Source organism: Acipenser ruthenus, chromosome 7 (assembly GCF_902713425.1).
Source record: "Acipenser ruthenus chromosome 7, fAciRut3.2 maternal haplotype, whole genome shotgun sequence".
NCBI classification, from domain to species: domain Eukaryota; kingdom Metazoa; phylum Chordata; class Actinopteri; order Acipenseriformes; family Acipenseridae; genus Acipenser; species Acipenser ruthenus.
In genome coordinates, this window is record NC_081195.1 from 22296069 (window position 1) to 22310837 (window position 14769).

At 46.1% G+C, this 14769-nt stretch overlaps 1 protein-coding gene across 4 annotated transcripts in view; it reads left to right on the forward strand.

Moving 5' to 3' along the window:
- Positions 1–14769, forward strand: part of LOC117415931 (pleckstrin homology domain-containing family G member 2-like) — a 34319-nt gene that overhangs the window by 15515 nt on the left and 4035 nt on the right. For 3 of the 4 annotated variants that reach the window (XM_059026641.1, XM_059026643.1, XM_059026642.1), the window contains 13 exons: positions 1690–1756; positions 2280–2326; positions 2632–2782; positions 3220–3351; positions 3893–4075; positions 4601–4693; positions 5377–5463; positions 6348–6381; positions 6756–6857; positions 7754–7855; positions 8853–8891; positions 10596–10657; positions 10839–10926. In XM_059026641.1, coding sequence (XP_058882624.1) covers positions 1690–1756; positions 2280–2326; positions 2632–2782; positions 3220–3351; positions 3893–4075; positions 4601–4693; positions 5377–5463; positions 6348–6381; positions 6756–6857; positions 7754–7855; positions 8853–8891; positions 10596–10639 — 1081 coding nt within the window. In that variant the 3' untranslated portion in view covers positions 10640–10657; positions 10839–10926. Of the gene's footprint in view, positions 1–1689; positions 1757–2279; positions 2327–2631; positions 2783–3219; positions 3352–3892; positions 4076–4600; positions 4694–5376; positions 5464–6347; positions 6382–6755; positions 6858–7753; positions 7856–8852; positions 8892–10028; positions 10658–10838; positions 11085–11334; positions 12686–13028; positions 14419–14769 lie in introns of those variants that run through there. The other variant, XM_059026640.1, reaches the window with a different exon arrangement.

The window sequence follows — 14769 nt, forward strand, 5'->3', positions numbered from 1 at the left end:
AAACCAGGAATGGATCGAACTGCTATGCAATGGGAGTCTTATTTCCATCCTTGGTGATGAAACTTGGTTAGGACATTCTTTGCACTAGCAATGCAGACAGCTGCTTGGGTTTGTGTGGATGGCTGTTCTCCTTTCACTCTGAGTGATAAATGAGCCCGATCGACCCTCGCCTGATTTCTGTGGAGAGCTCAATCGCAGTTACCTCTTCGTGCAGCTCTACAAACGAGTCGCTGTAAGTTTCCAAAAGCACCACTCAACAACTAGGTTCATGCTTGAGAGTAATTCTGATAAACGTGAATATACACACATGATTAAAGACAGTACAAGCTTGGGCTGTTCAGAAATAGTCCTAAATTCCATCCCACCCTTACAGATTTATTTTAAAGCAACAGCCACAATCCACCCGGTACTCTAGATTAGTTTTTGGCAGACTCTCCAGTAACACGATGGAGTAATTTCCGTACCCCAGAGCCAAGTCCTAAAGTAACCCTTTTGCATTATAATTCACAGATTGACTCTGAGAAGGTGAAACAGCCTGACAGCTATTTGTGTTGGATTGCAGGCCAAGCGTTTTTATTTTTTTGTATTTAAGATTAAATGTTACAGCTGGCAGCTGGCAGGTAATGCATCTTCTTTCAAAAGACTTTCCCTGTGGTAGCGTTCATAATGCATTCAGACTTTTTTTTTTTTAAACGTGTCAAAGTGTGACAGATTGCACGCTGTTTTGTTCAGGGATTTGGATGCTGATGTAAGCAGTTGACGAACACGTTTGTTTAGTTTGTAAGTAGTTTGGAACCCATGGGTGGGTGTGAGAGGCTAGTGAATTAGCCCTCTGTCTGTCTAGAACCCAGGCCTGGGGGTCCTGAACCCTATATATATAATATATTCAAATAAAAATAAAAATTATTCTGCATCATTCTACACTGTTGCTGAATGATCTTAGGCAGACACACTGCAATGACAATGCAGATAGACACCAGATATTGAGCCTTTGGGCTCTCCAGAGCTCTTTAACATGTCTTATCTCTAGTTAGTACACCAGCGTGTAAACAATAACCTGTCCCCCTCTAACACTTTGCCCCCTAGTGGATGTAGTAAATAGCACATTTGAGCTACGTTGCATTTCTATGTATGTTTTGGACAGCAGAAGGGGCGCTCTGAGGGGAACCAGCCCGGTGATTATTTGACAAAACGATAGGCTTAGGATTGGGGGCTGCCAGGGGGGAGAGGGAGAGAGAGAGGTGTTTGATGTCTTGCCAAAAGGAGCTCTAAAAACAATCTGTACTCGCAGAAACTCGCTGGCTTCAGGCTGAGCACAGGAAACAAAGGCGAGCTCTACAGAGAAACACTGGATATGACTTGAAGTAGGACTCTGCCGATACTCGTAACTGCCTGTGAGAAGTATTGATCTGCAGGTACTAAATCAATCCATTCGTTAACGTGCCCGAAACAAGACAAGTTTCCTTCCCTCACCTTTACTGAACAACTGGGTACCAATCAATGGCAATTTTAACTACATATTTAGAGCAATAAAACATGCCCCGAATGAGAGGAGAATTCACTCCCAGTAGCACTGTGCGTTAGCCAAAGACCTAGAAGATACTGTTGGGCATACACTGCGATAGCGGGGAGAGGCAGCAGGACCAGGTTTGACCCCCCCTCCCCCTGTTCTGTTTTCCTTTCCGGCAGCGAGCTCTTGGAGGATCTGGAGAGATGCAGCCATGCAGCGGACATCGCGGAGTGCTTCGTTGAGAGGGTGAGTGACCGCTGTACCTCTGGGGTTCAGTCCAGCGAAGCAGCAGTCGTTTAGGATGCTTACCGTACTATGGCGGGATTCAATCAAACTTAAGCTATTTTTTTGTCGCTTAGCTTCCTTCCTTTGTCACATTTTCATCCGTAACGAGACACAGTCAACTCTCTCATTGATACGAATATCAAGGGACCAGCAGAACAGTCTTCTCAGTAATGCTTATTCTGATAGACCTCATGGTGTTCAAGATGAGTTCTATTCCTAGACGCCCTGTGTCGCTTCGTGCTCTAAATGTTTTTCAGAGGTCATCATCCTTCTCTTATCCCGAGGGGCGGAGATAGGGGTCGAGACCCACAGGGCTTTTCAGTATTTCAAAGCCAGCTGTCGACTCTAAACGCTAAACTGAATGTGAACTCCTCTCAGTACAGCAGAACATGGGACGGATCTTTGCAGTCCAGTAAAAAAAAAAAATCTGCTTTACTGCTGAGGAGCGGCTAATTTGTGTGTTCCCTTTCCTTTCACTTTGCAGAGCGAAGCCTTTGACATTTATACGCTGTACTGCATGAACTACCCCAAGTAAGTCTCTCTCGATCTGATCTCATGACGGACTTAACCCTTTATTGTCACCAGGGTTCCTTTATGAATACATGCAAGTCTGCCTGCAGTCCCTCAGGATTCAGCAGCTCATACTTATAGATGGATAGAGAGATAAACATACACTCTGTATATAGTTTTGTAGTTTAATTACATTGTCATTTTTTGTGAATTGTTTTCTTCCATTCCATCTCTTTCTCTCTCTCTTCTCTCGGCTTCTCTTCCTCCTCTCCTACCATCTCTTCACGCCTCTCTCTGCCCCCTCCTCTCCCCTCTCTCTCCCCCAGCTCGGTGGCAGTGTTACGGGAGTGCATGAAGACTGAAAGCCTGGTGCGTTTCTTCCGTGAGCGTCAGACCAGCCTGTCCCACTCCCTGCCCCTGGAGACCTACCTGCTGAAGCCAGTGCAGCGGATCCTCAAATACCACCTCCTGCTGCAGGTAACGATCACAGAGCCCGGAAACCGTAGCCCACAGAGCCCGGAAACCGTAGCCCACAGAGCCCGGAAACTGTAGCCCACAGAGCCCAGGTACCGTAGCCCACAGAGCCCGGAAACCGTAGCCCACAGAGCCCAGGAACCGTAGCCCACAGAGCCCAGGTACCGTAGCCCACAGAGCCCGGAAACCGTAGCCCACAGAGCCCGGAAACCGTAGCCCACAGAGCCCAGGTACCGTAGCCCACAGAGCCCGGAAACCGTAGCCCACAGAGCCCAGGTACCGTAGCCCACAGAGCCCAGGAACCGTAGCCCACAGAGCCCAGGAACCGTAGCCCACAGAGCCCAGGAACCATAGTTTTACCTTGTGATGGAGAGGTTTGAAGTTCTCCAGGACTCCAGTAATGATGGGGGTTCACCCCTGTGTGTGTGTGTGTCTCTCAGGAGCTGTTGAAGCACTTTGATAAGAGTCGGCCGGGCTATGAGGTCATCGAGGAGGCTCTTATCACCATGACAGCAGTGGCCTGGTACATCAACGACATGAAGAGGAAGCAGGAGCATGCTGTCAGACTGCAGGTCAGTCAGCCAGCCACCAGTGGGTGGTGGCATAATGCTAGCTAGATAATAATAGTGTAAATCCATACAAAATAACAGGGGGCTGAAATTGATGACTTAAGTGCGAGGAAGTGCGTGAGATATTCAGGTGTTATTGCTGTGGGATTCAGTCAGAATTCATTATGAATTTATGGCCGTTATTTGAAAATGTTACCCAGTATTTGAATAATAAGAAACATTCAGAATTATTATTATTATTATTTATTTCTTAGCAGACGCCCTTATCCAGAATGATTGGAAAAAGTCAAGGGATACTTTGACAGTAAAAAATAGCTTGATAATAAATTTATAGTCAGAAGCGACTTACTCTAAAGCTGAGGGAATTATAATTTACATCAGGTCTGATCTCTCCCTGCGTTTTCACATGCTTTTGAGTTCCCTTAATGAAGACATGCAGGTCTTGCTTGTGTTAGAATTGCACTGTTGTTTTCTGACTCTGTGATTGCTGTGTATTGAAAGTGCGCCCTCTTGTGGCTGTGTGTGTGTGTGTGTCTGCTCACAGGAGATCGAGAGCGTCCTGTTGAACTGGGCCGGTCCGGACCTCAGCGGCTTTGGAGAGCTGGTTCTGGAGGGGACCTTCCGGGTCCAGCGGGTCAAGAAAGAGCGAGCCTTCTTCCTCTTCGATAAGATGCTCCTGATCGCCAAGAAGAGAGGAGACAGCTTCATCTACAGCACCCACATCTTCGTAAGCAGAGTCCAGCCTGTCCTGTCTCATTGCACTGATCTACAGCACATTGTTTTAACAGGAAACTGCTTAGATAAGTATCTACAGCAAAAAAGGATATTGATTCCAAAAACAAGGGGCTACTTTCCAAATAAGGGGCTCATTTTTAAATATATATTTGAAGTTCTGATATAAATATTTAAAGCACACCAATAAAAATATCTAAATAAATGGACAATGGACTAGAAATCATGCTATTATAAATGCATAACTATGTTTTTTGACTTTTCCATGTGCTCCAGTGTTCACTTTATCCTTGCTCCCCACTCCCCACTCCCCACTCCCCACTCCCCTCTCCCCTCTCCCCTCTCCCCTCTCCTCTCTCCTCTCTCCCCACTCCTCTCTCCCCTCTCCTCACTCCTCTCTCCTCTCTCCCCTCTCCCCACTCCTCTCTCCTCTCTCCTCTCTCCTCTCTCCTCTCTCCCCTCTCCTCTCTCCTCTCTCCTCCCTCCCCACTCCCCTCTCCTCTCTCCCCTCTCCTTGCAGTGCTGTAACCTCCTGCTGTCTGAGAACCTGAAAGACTCTCTGAGCTTCAAAGTGTCGGACCAGACCATCCCCAAGCAGCAGTACATTGTGCAGGTGAGAGGCTGGGAGTCAGCTGAACCACGGCTTTAAACACTTCAGTCTCCCCACTTCAGTACCAGCTTCAGTATGTGTCTCGCAAGCTTCAAACTTTGCTCCAATAACGCATCCTGAAAATATTCTTATAGACGGCTTGTATTCTTGTTATGCTGTGGATGCATACCTACTATAGATAAATAGATACTATAGAAAGACTAGAGAGATAGATAAATCGATAGATACTCCATGGTTTCCATAAAGTTTTTATGGAAAAAAATATTATTATTATTATTATTATTATTATTATTTCTTAGCAGACACCCTTATCCAGGGTGAACTACAGTTGTTACAGAATACCACATTACAGATAAGAGCAGCTATAAAATACAATAAAATCACTATGAGCAAATTCAAATGAGAGAATAAAAAATACAGTAAATAATTGTTTGAGAGCGATTTTAGGACGAAGAGCAGTCAAACTTACAAATATTTGGTTATAAGAGTAAATTCCATTAAGAATCTTCATTACCCTTGAAGTCCAGGCTGTTCAAACGTCTTAGTATTTCATCTACGATGACAAGGTTAAGCTGGTATCACCATTACGGGGTTGTTGTCTTTGTTGGAGCAGAGTATTCCGCGCCCGCGTGAACCAGTTTGAGTGCTGGGTGCCAGGCTGTCGCCTCACGCTGTGTTTGTTTCAGACGAGGAACCAGGAGGAGAAGCGACTGTGGCTGCACTTCCTGAAGAGGATGATCGTGGAAAACCACCCTGCCTCCCTCCCACAGAAGGTCAAATTCTGGAACACGAGGGGAGAAAACAAGACTCCCATTGCATAGCAGTTTGATCCATTCCTGGTTTCACTAGGAGTTTAATAAGACACACCTGAGCTTGCTACCTATGCACACTGGGGCTGATCAAGCTCATAATAAAATCTGGAATGGGTGCATCTGCTGTGCAATAGGAGTCTTATTTCCAACCCTGCTTGATTAAACAAAAGACTAGTGAACCTCTCGGCTAGTCAGGAGCCAGGGTACAAACTTAGCCCTGAGAGTTCTGTGGAAGATCAGAGAACAATTATCCCATCTTTTCCCAGGATAATTAGTTGTGGATTGAGGGGGGTCTGTTCTGAAATATTAATAAGAAGACTCTAGCTCCGGGATGTTTTATTAATTGGGTCTCTGGAGTGATACGCACAGCTTGACAGTCTTTTAATAGCACTCTGCACAAACTTTGATCATCGCTCCCTAACCTTCGCTAGACCGCAGGGTTTGCATTGGGCAAAACTACTGCAAATATTCAGTCAAGCAGACAAATGTTTCGGCTGGTGCTGTCTTCAGCGGACGCTGAGATTCTTAATAGTTTTACCTTGAATTTTAATTTAAGTTATGGCTTTTGGGTTTAACCCTACAAACTGTCAATTGATTGTAAATTTAGAAAAGCTAAAAAGAAATGCAGTAAATTTAATGACAAACGTGTTTTTTTTTATTATTTTTTTAGAGATTTTAGTGAATTTGCTTGTAGTATTTCTAAATGTAACACAATTGAGTGTCATATACTTATTGATCTTTTTATACAAATTGATCCCCCTTTTTCGATTTAATGTACCCCGTGATTATGAAGCATGTGCAATCCATGGTTTTAACACCTTTTATTTTTTTCAAATATCTTTCAGGCCAGACAAGTACTGGGAGACAACTGCTCACCATGTAAGTAAAGCTCCTGTTTAGCTTTTAAAACCTCCACGTTACCTCTCTGCATGACCCAGGGCAATGGCACAAGTCCCTCTGTGTATCTCTGGGTTCAGCTGATAAACCAAAGTGTAACCATTAACTTGCCCCCCTGCAACACCCTTGATGGCTGTAAGCAGTCCATCAATAAGAAATGCCACAGAGAACAAACGTGGTTTATTTCTTAAAGGTCCAGTAAGGATAGATGAGACCACCAAACTACACTTGTACCCTTACCACATCCAAACCCAGGCCCCATAGCGACATTCTGTCTGTGTGCGCCACCTAGCCCCCTAAAGAGGGACATACCCATGCTTCCCATAATGTCAAAGTGATGTGCTTTTGATTGGCAGATCCACAAGCCATGCAGTTCAACTCCGAGACCCTCAGGAAACCCGCCCCCTCTCCCCGATTGGGCGATTGCAGGGGTTACCACAGAGGGAGACGCCAATCAGGTATGATTTACAGGACTGTGGTTACGCCCCCTCTCTCGATCATTGTGGAAAAGAAGTTGCCATGTTTTCTGATTTCAGGTGTTCTATCCTCCCTCTGCTCTGTGCTGGTGGAGCAGGGAAAGAGAAAGGGAGGCTCTTACACTCTCTGAACAGCCTCCCTCTGCTCTTGTTGCATATTACTAAAAACAGTTATTTGCTGTTATTGTTTATTATTATTATTATTATTATTATTATTATTATTATTATTATTATTATTACTATTATTGCATCATTCAAAGCTGTTGAACAATTCCATGTCCTGCAGTTTTGTGTCTGCATATTTCACTGTTTGTAGAGCGGTATTCAGCCAGTCTAATCTCACTGCTCACCTGCTCCTTATTTTATATTTGTTTAGGACGGGATTACTGTAAACTCATGAAATATTCAAATGTAATACACTATTAATCAAACGGAGGCTCTGTCCACTTCTAAACCCTGCTGCTCCGGCTCTGACTTTCCCGGCAGAGATTAGGAGTGTCTGACTGTCTCCCTGCGGAGATTAATATCAAAACTGCGTTCCCTGCTTATCTCTACTAAGCAGACCAGCTACACTGCGATTACCTATACACTTGAGAGTGCAACAATCCTTGACAGACAAGTAGATCTTACAAGAAGCTTGTCACACTTGAGAATTATTGTATTTCTTGTTCTTATTGTATGACTTGTATTGTAACACTTGAATGTATTTGTATTTGCTTGCGATTGTAAGTCGCCCTGGATAAGGGCGTCTGCTAAGAAATAAATAATAATAAAGAGGCAAGGTGGCTGGTGACAGACTGGTTAGCTGTATAGTCCAGCAGTCACAGCGGTATAGCCAAGCATTCAAGAATGCTAACTGTGTTGTTTTCAATGCCTAGAGCCTCCTGAGTTTATGTGCAGCCCAGAGAAGACCAGGAGTTATGTCCCTCTGCTCAATCTAGAGGGGAGCACTCCGTACCGGAGAGGCAGGAGGCGATCTGGTGAGTCACAGCGACGGGACGTTTCTAAAGCCCTTCTTCAGAAAGAGAATGCACTGCATTCCAGGGCAGCAGTGTGGAGTAGTGGTTAGGGCTCTGGACACTTGACCGGAGGGTCGTGGGTTCAATCCCAGGTGGGGGACACTGCTGCTGTACCCTTGAGCAAGGTACTTTACCTAGATTGCTCCAGTAAAAGCCCAACTGTATAAATGGGTAATTGTATGTAAAAAATAATGTGTAAAAAATAATGTAATTGTCTGTAAAAATAATGTGATATCTTGTAACAATTGTAAGTCGACCTGGATAAGGGCGTCTGCTAAGAAATAAATAATAATAATAATAATAATTTCCTTTTCTAAGAATTCTCTGAAACATTTTAATAATTTAAACCTGCAGTTATACGTCCTTTCAAATAGATATTTCTCTATCTATATTTATACATACATACATACATACATACATACATACATACATACATACAGCTCTGGCCAAAAGTTTCGCATCACCCTCATTGAATGAACTCATTTTACTTCATGAAGTCGAATGATACCTGCTGAATAATGTTACGTTAACACCACTTTGTAGTTTTCCATGTGCTTAATGAAAAACAGACGTTTAAAAATGTGACGTTTGAAATCTAACATGAAACGCTGTATTAGTATTATGGCTACCGGTAGACTTTTGCTAGATCGTTTTGTAGTTTCTTTGATTACATGATGTTAAATAAAAGATCCATTTTTTTCCCCCTAAAATTCTAGGGGATGCAAAACCTTTGGCCAGAGCTGTAGATGCATGTGTTATGTTAGTGTAACACATGACCTCCCCCCCCCACCCCAAAAAAAAAAGTGTCTGATATATCTGTGTGCAAAGCTCCATAATTACAAAGCTACGCCAGGTCTGCATTGCCCCTGCGTTGCTCAGCCTGCGTCTCTGCCTGTGGTCCTGGAGCCTTGCGTTGCTGTGTGATGACTCCCGAGTCTTTGTGTTCTCTTTCTTGCAGCTCCAGCGAAGGAGATAGAGAAAGCATTTCAGCAGAACTGTAAGTGCAAAAGTACTTGAAGATTTCATGCACTTCCTCTGAGTTGAAGTGAAGTCATTCATTTTGAATTCAGCCCTGTTCATTCATGTGATTTATTTACAATTCATTCTGTGTTCCTTTGTAACAAATTATGTTGATCACATGGAAAAAGTATGTTTTGTGGATCGTAAGAAGCCTGCTAAGGATCCATTGTTGGTGTGGTTTAGAGGCATGCAAAGTTGCTTGTGTCGGAGACAGTATAGGAACTCTCCCAACGCTGTGTCGAAAGGAGTGTGATAGCTTTGTGCGAGACTAAAGGGCTGAAACTTCATTAGCAAGTTTCAGGAGCTCTGTGGTTAGAGAAAGAAAGAGAGTAAGCACTGGGCTGCAGTGTGGAAGGCAGCGGGTTTGAGTAGCTCAGTGGTTAGAGCGCTGGGCTGCAGTGTGGAAGGCAGCGGGTTTGAGCAGCTCAGTGATTAGAGCGCTGGGCTGCAGTGTGGAAGGCAGCAGGTTTGAGTAGCTCAGTGGTTAGAGAGCGCTGGGCTGCAGTTTGAAAGGCAGTGGGTTTGAGCAGCTCAGTGGTTAGAGTGCTGGGCTGCAGTGTGGAAGGCAGCGGGTTTGAGTAGCTCAGTGGTTATTATTATTATTATTATTATTATTATTTATTTCTTAGCAGACGCCCTTATCCAGGGCGACTTACAATCGTAAGCAAAAACATTTCAAGCGTTACAATACAAGTAATACAATAAGAGCAAGAAATACAATAACTTTTGTTCAAGCAAAGTACAAGTGTGACATACCACAATTCAATAATACAGCAGATAATAGTGATAGTTACATCAGGATATGATTAAATAGTGATAGTTACATCAGGATGTGATTAAATACAAAGTACTACAGGTTAAAAACTTGGCAGATTACAGTATTCTGAAGTACAGGATTAAATGCAGTAAAATAGGGGGCTGATAAGAGCAAAATAAAGCACATTTACATGAAGGGTGATGGTGTCCCAGGATACAAACAGAGGAGTTCTACAGGTGCTGTTTGAAGAGGTGAGTCTTAAGGAGGCGCCGGAATGTGGTCAGGGACTGGGCAGTCCTGACATCTGTAGGAAGGTCATTCCACCACTGCGGAGCAAGGGTGGAGAAGGAGCGGGCTTTGGAGGCAGGGGAGCGTAGCGGTGGTAGAGCTAGTCTTCTAGTGCAGGCGGAGCGGAGAGGTTAGAGCGCTGGGCTGCAGTGTGGAAGGCAGTGTGTTTGAGTAGCTCAGTGGTTAGAGCGCTGGGCTGCAGTGTGGAAGGCAGTGGGTTTGAGTAGCTCAGTGGTTAGAGCGCTGGGCTGCAGTGTGGAAGGCAGTGGGTTTGAATAGCTCAGTGGTTAGAATGCTAGGCTGCAGTTTGAAAGGCAGTGGGTTTGAGTAGCTCAGTGGTTAGATTGCTGGGCTGCAGTGTGAGAGGCAGCAGGTTTGAGTAGCTCAGTGGTTAGAGCGCTGGGCTGCAGTGTGGAAGGCAGCAGGTTTGAGTAGCTCAGTGGTTAGATCGCTGGGCTGCAGTGTGGAAGGCAGCGGGTTTGAGCAGCTCAACGGTTAGTGACTAATTTAGAAGAATGCGCAGTGAGACAAAGATTTAATTAACTGATTGCGTGTGTGAATTAAAAGGTTCTAACACTTTCTTTCCCCCTCTGTATTTTATGTCTGTCTTCTCTCAACGGGATTCCTGGACAGCAGTGAAACTGAAGGTAAGGACTTTCAACACTTCAGATGAGACGTAAAACAAACAAGATCCTATTGTAAGTTGATGCACAGCTCACCCCCTAGTCTCTGTAAGTCACTTTGGATAAAACGACTGATTAAACATGCCAGTAAATGAATATATTCAATACCTGCCGGTAAATACTTCTTAAAGGGTATCAGCACACCCCTAATAATTGGTCCTATTTTGTAAAATGTTTCCAATGCGTCTCCCTGCAGCACGCAGGCAGTGAGGGAGAGCTGCACCCTGCTTTTGATCCAGTCTGCTCCTCCATCAGTACCAGCACACTGGCCTCCTCCGTCATCGAGGTAGAGACCAGGGGACGAGATGAGGAGGAGGAGGAGGAAGAGGAAGAGGAACGCCCCACCCTCTCCATCACAGAGGAGATCCTGGAGTTTATCAACCAGAGCCGAGCACGGGATCTGGGGGAGGCTGGGGGCGAGGAGACAGCCCAGCTTCCAGAGGTACGGGCTCGGATCCTGCAATTAATCGGATCCTGTAAATGTGTTTTCAGTTTGATTTATTGTGTGATGTTTTTTTGCATAAATTGGGAATGGAAATAACACTCCTATTGAATTTAAACTCCTAGTAAAACCAGGAATGGATCAAACAGCTGCACAATGGGATCTTATTTCCATCCCTTTAAAAAAAAAAAAAAGGAAAACAAGCCATATAAATTGATTGCACCGTTTTCTTTCTTGGTGTCTTCTGAAGGGTCATCTGCAGGTGGATCCGATGCTGGAAGAAGAATCCTCTGCTGACTTGGGGGCCACGGCACTGGGGATGAACAAAGAGGATCTGCGGCCCTCCCTGGAAGTCATCGAGCTGGATGAAGAGAACTCCTCTGCGGGAGAAGCGCTGGGGAGAAGGGGACAAGCAAGAGTGAAGGAACCAGAGCCTTGTGCCCCAGCCAGCGAGTCTTCGGAGGAAGAGGAGGGCCAGGGCAGGCTGGAGTCGGGACCCTCTCCCCTTCATGTGCTGGAAGAACTGGAGCAGGAAGAGGCACCTTCAACCGGAAAACCAGAGATGCCGAATCCGGAGCGTTCGAACGTCGATGAGGAACTGAACCACGAGGGACCGACTGGCAAACCCTCCCCCCTCGAGGATGGCCCTGTCCAGGGGGTGGCGGCTCCGGATCGCTCCGATCCAGCCAAGTCTGCAGCCAAAGCAGCTTTGACCAAAGACGACCGTCTCCTGATTGAGAAGATAAAGAACTACTACGAGACGGGCGAGGCGATCGCCCCCCAGCTCCAGAGGAGAGACAGCATCTCCTTCATCCCGGCCGGGCTGGTCAAGGACTCGGTGTCCAGGTTCCACATCCTCGTCCAGCAGGACAGCATCTGCGAGTCGGAGGCGGGGAGGTCGGAATCCAGCGAGACGGAGGCACGGCTGTCCCTCTCCCGGCAGACCTCTGCGGCAGAATCGGAGACCAGTGACTTCCGGGACACTCTGGAGCAAGAGGAGGAGGAGGAGAAAGGCAGGGATCAAGACATAGAAGGAGCAGGAGAAGGGGGCTGCCGCCAGGTGGAAACAGAATGTGAGTACCGATCGTGCACGGAGCTGATGAAAGTGTGGAAGGAGAAAGAGAGAAAAGCCGACAGAAGGGGCCAAGAAGAGAAGAAAGCAAAGGATTTTCAGAAGACACCCGGGAACCTAGTTATCCGGGAAGATATCTCGGAAGCAAATCGGAAAAAAGAAGCCGTAGAAGGAGGAGAAGAAATCTCCAGAAAAGCCAGAATGACGTTTCCAATAGGCCATTGTAAAACCTGCCCGGATTCCGAGAGACGCTCGATCGAGGAATGCTGCTGTCCCCGAGAGCATCCCGGCCCATTCCCATCTCCGGATGTGACCGGGATCAGTCTGTACGAGGGAGGGAGAGAGGGCTGCCTGGCGGAGAACTCGGAGAAGATTATCAGCAAAGTACAGATGCTGGCCCGCATGTACAGCGCCAGGATCGGCCGCATGAAGACTCCTCTGCAAAAGAAGGTGTGGGAGAGGAGCAGGGGGCCGGCAGGGAGGAGGGAATGGGGAGAGACAGAGAAGCAGCCAGACTGCAAGGTGACAGGTGAGCTCGGAGGAAAGTATCTATTAGCATAAAAATGGTAAACATCTTGTTTTGTTTTTCTATTGCGGAAAACTATCATTTCTGGAAATGAGGTGGGGGAGGGAAATAGCAGAAATAATAAGCAGCATGAAATTAGAAGTCACACTATGAGAACAGCTCAGTACTGAATGCCTGGCGAAATCTGAAATAGATATCAAAAGTAATCCTGTCATTTTGAAACGACAGCTCCCCCATTGTGAGCGGTGTACCAGGTTCAAGAAGCTTGCCGGTAAGACCGGTCTAAGCTTCTTTTGGAATTCCAATATTTGTTCAGCTTGTATCTCCTTTCATTCTGTCCTCGCAGGGGGTCTCAGGGTCCCGAGAGAACCGCAGCTGTACGGACACGTGATCATCCGGGAGCAGCTTTCCACGACCTACGTGCAAGAGAACCAGTACATCATCACCGCAGCAAAGGAGAACGCCTGGGAGCTCGAGAGCAGCAACACCAGAGCAGCACCCCATCACCCGGGACCAGTGGAACCTCATACAGAGGCCAACCTGGACACCCTCCTCCAGGCAGACCCTCAGAAACCTGAACGGTCACCTCCGGTCACCCCCAGCGAAGATCCCCCTCCGGAAGTTGGTGACTTCGAATTGGATTCCCAGAGCTCCTCAGAAGCAGTCCCTGCCATCCAAAGCTGCCCTGAACCTGAGAGACGCCCTGCAGTCGTGTGCAATCCAACAACATCCAACAACGAAAAGACTGTTTCCAGAGCCCCGCTGCCCGTGTCGGAGAAATCGCCTTGTTCCCAAATCGACGATCAATCGGATTCCAGTTCTGCTGTGTCCGTAGGGAAAGCAGGACAGTCGCTGTGGTCCTCAGCAAAAGAATCATCGTCGGATGTTGAAAAAAAGGAGCCATCACGTTCTGGTTCGTTGCTTTCCATGGAGGAAGCTGAACGGGCTTTGAATGACAGATCAGTGCGACAAGAGACGACACTCGTTCAGGACGGAGAACTTTTTGCCCTGGCCAAATTGGATGACTTGTGTAAACAGGATCCAGTTTTACCAGCTGAGGGTCAAACAGATAAAGGCCGTTCTTGTGTTGCTGAAGATGCGGAGAGTTCTTTATTCCGGCCAGCACTGCTAAGACCAAAGCCTATCTTGCCTGCAAAAAGCAGGGAGCTTGCCACGTCCAAATGGAATCCTTTGCAACAGAAGCCGGTAGTCTATACTAAAACAGCAGACGATCGGGTGCAATATTCTGTACAGACGCCCTCCCTGTCCAGCCCCTTTTCGCCTGTTTCGGATCACTGTACCCCTTCCTCAGTGCCATCCTACGTTAGACGATCCTTAGGGAACTCTACCCCAACTTTGTGGGCAAAAACTGATCCACAGTCTCCTTTGGAAATGCTCGATGCCCAAAACCAGGAGACACCATCAAAAGATGCTAAAGAACCAACCAGCTTCTGCTTGACATCCAAAGATCCTTTGTCCAAAAAGTGTGCCACCGAAGAGATGACTTCAGGCAGGCAGAGTAGTGGTATTTCGGAAGACGGCTCTAAAGACCAGGGGAATGCTTCTTCAACAATGTCTCCCGAAGTATCAGATACACACTCTCTGAATGTAAAGTCCTTTGAGCTGAAGGAACGCCTGCCAAAGTTCACCAGCCAAAGACCTCCTTACCTGCCGACCAAGAGTGGGAGAAGAAGCTTGCCACTCTACTTGGAAGGACAAGGATTTTCCAACCAAAGGTTTGTTCATTTTTTGGTATATAGAAGCTATACAGGGTGGGGCCATAAATATATACCCATTGTCTATTTTAGTAGCTAAATGCGAGTCTGACAAAAATGAAGAGAGATGCCAAGTAGAACAGTAGTAACATTATAAGGCCCACCCTGCAAATTAAACTAGATGTAAAACGGGACAAACCTTTAAAACACATTTGTGTGAAGACATATTTAATCTCAATTCAATCTACATACAAATCTAGTCAGCAGTGTTTTGTTTTCTACATTTCTTGCTCCTTGATATGAAAGGCAGACCCATTGATTATGTATACGATCGAATTGGTTTTATTGAACGCTGTTGAAATAAGATTATAA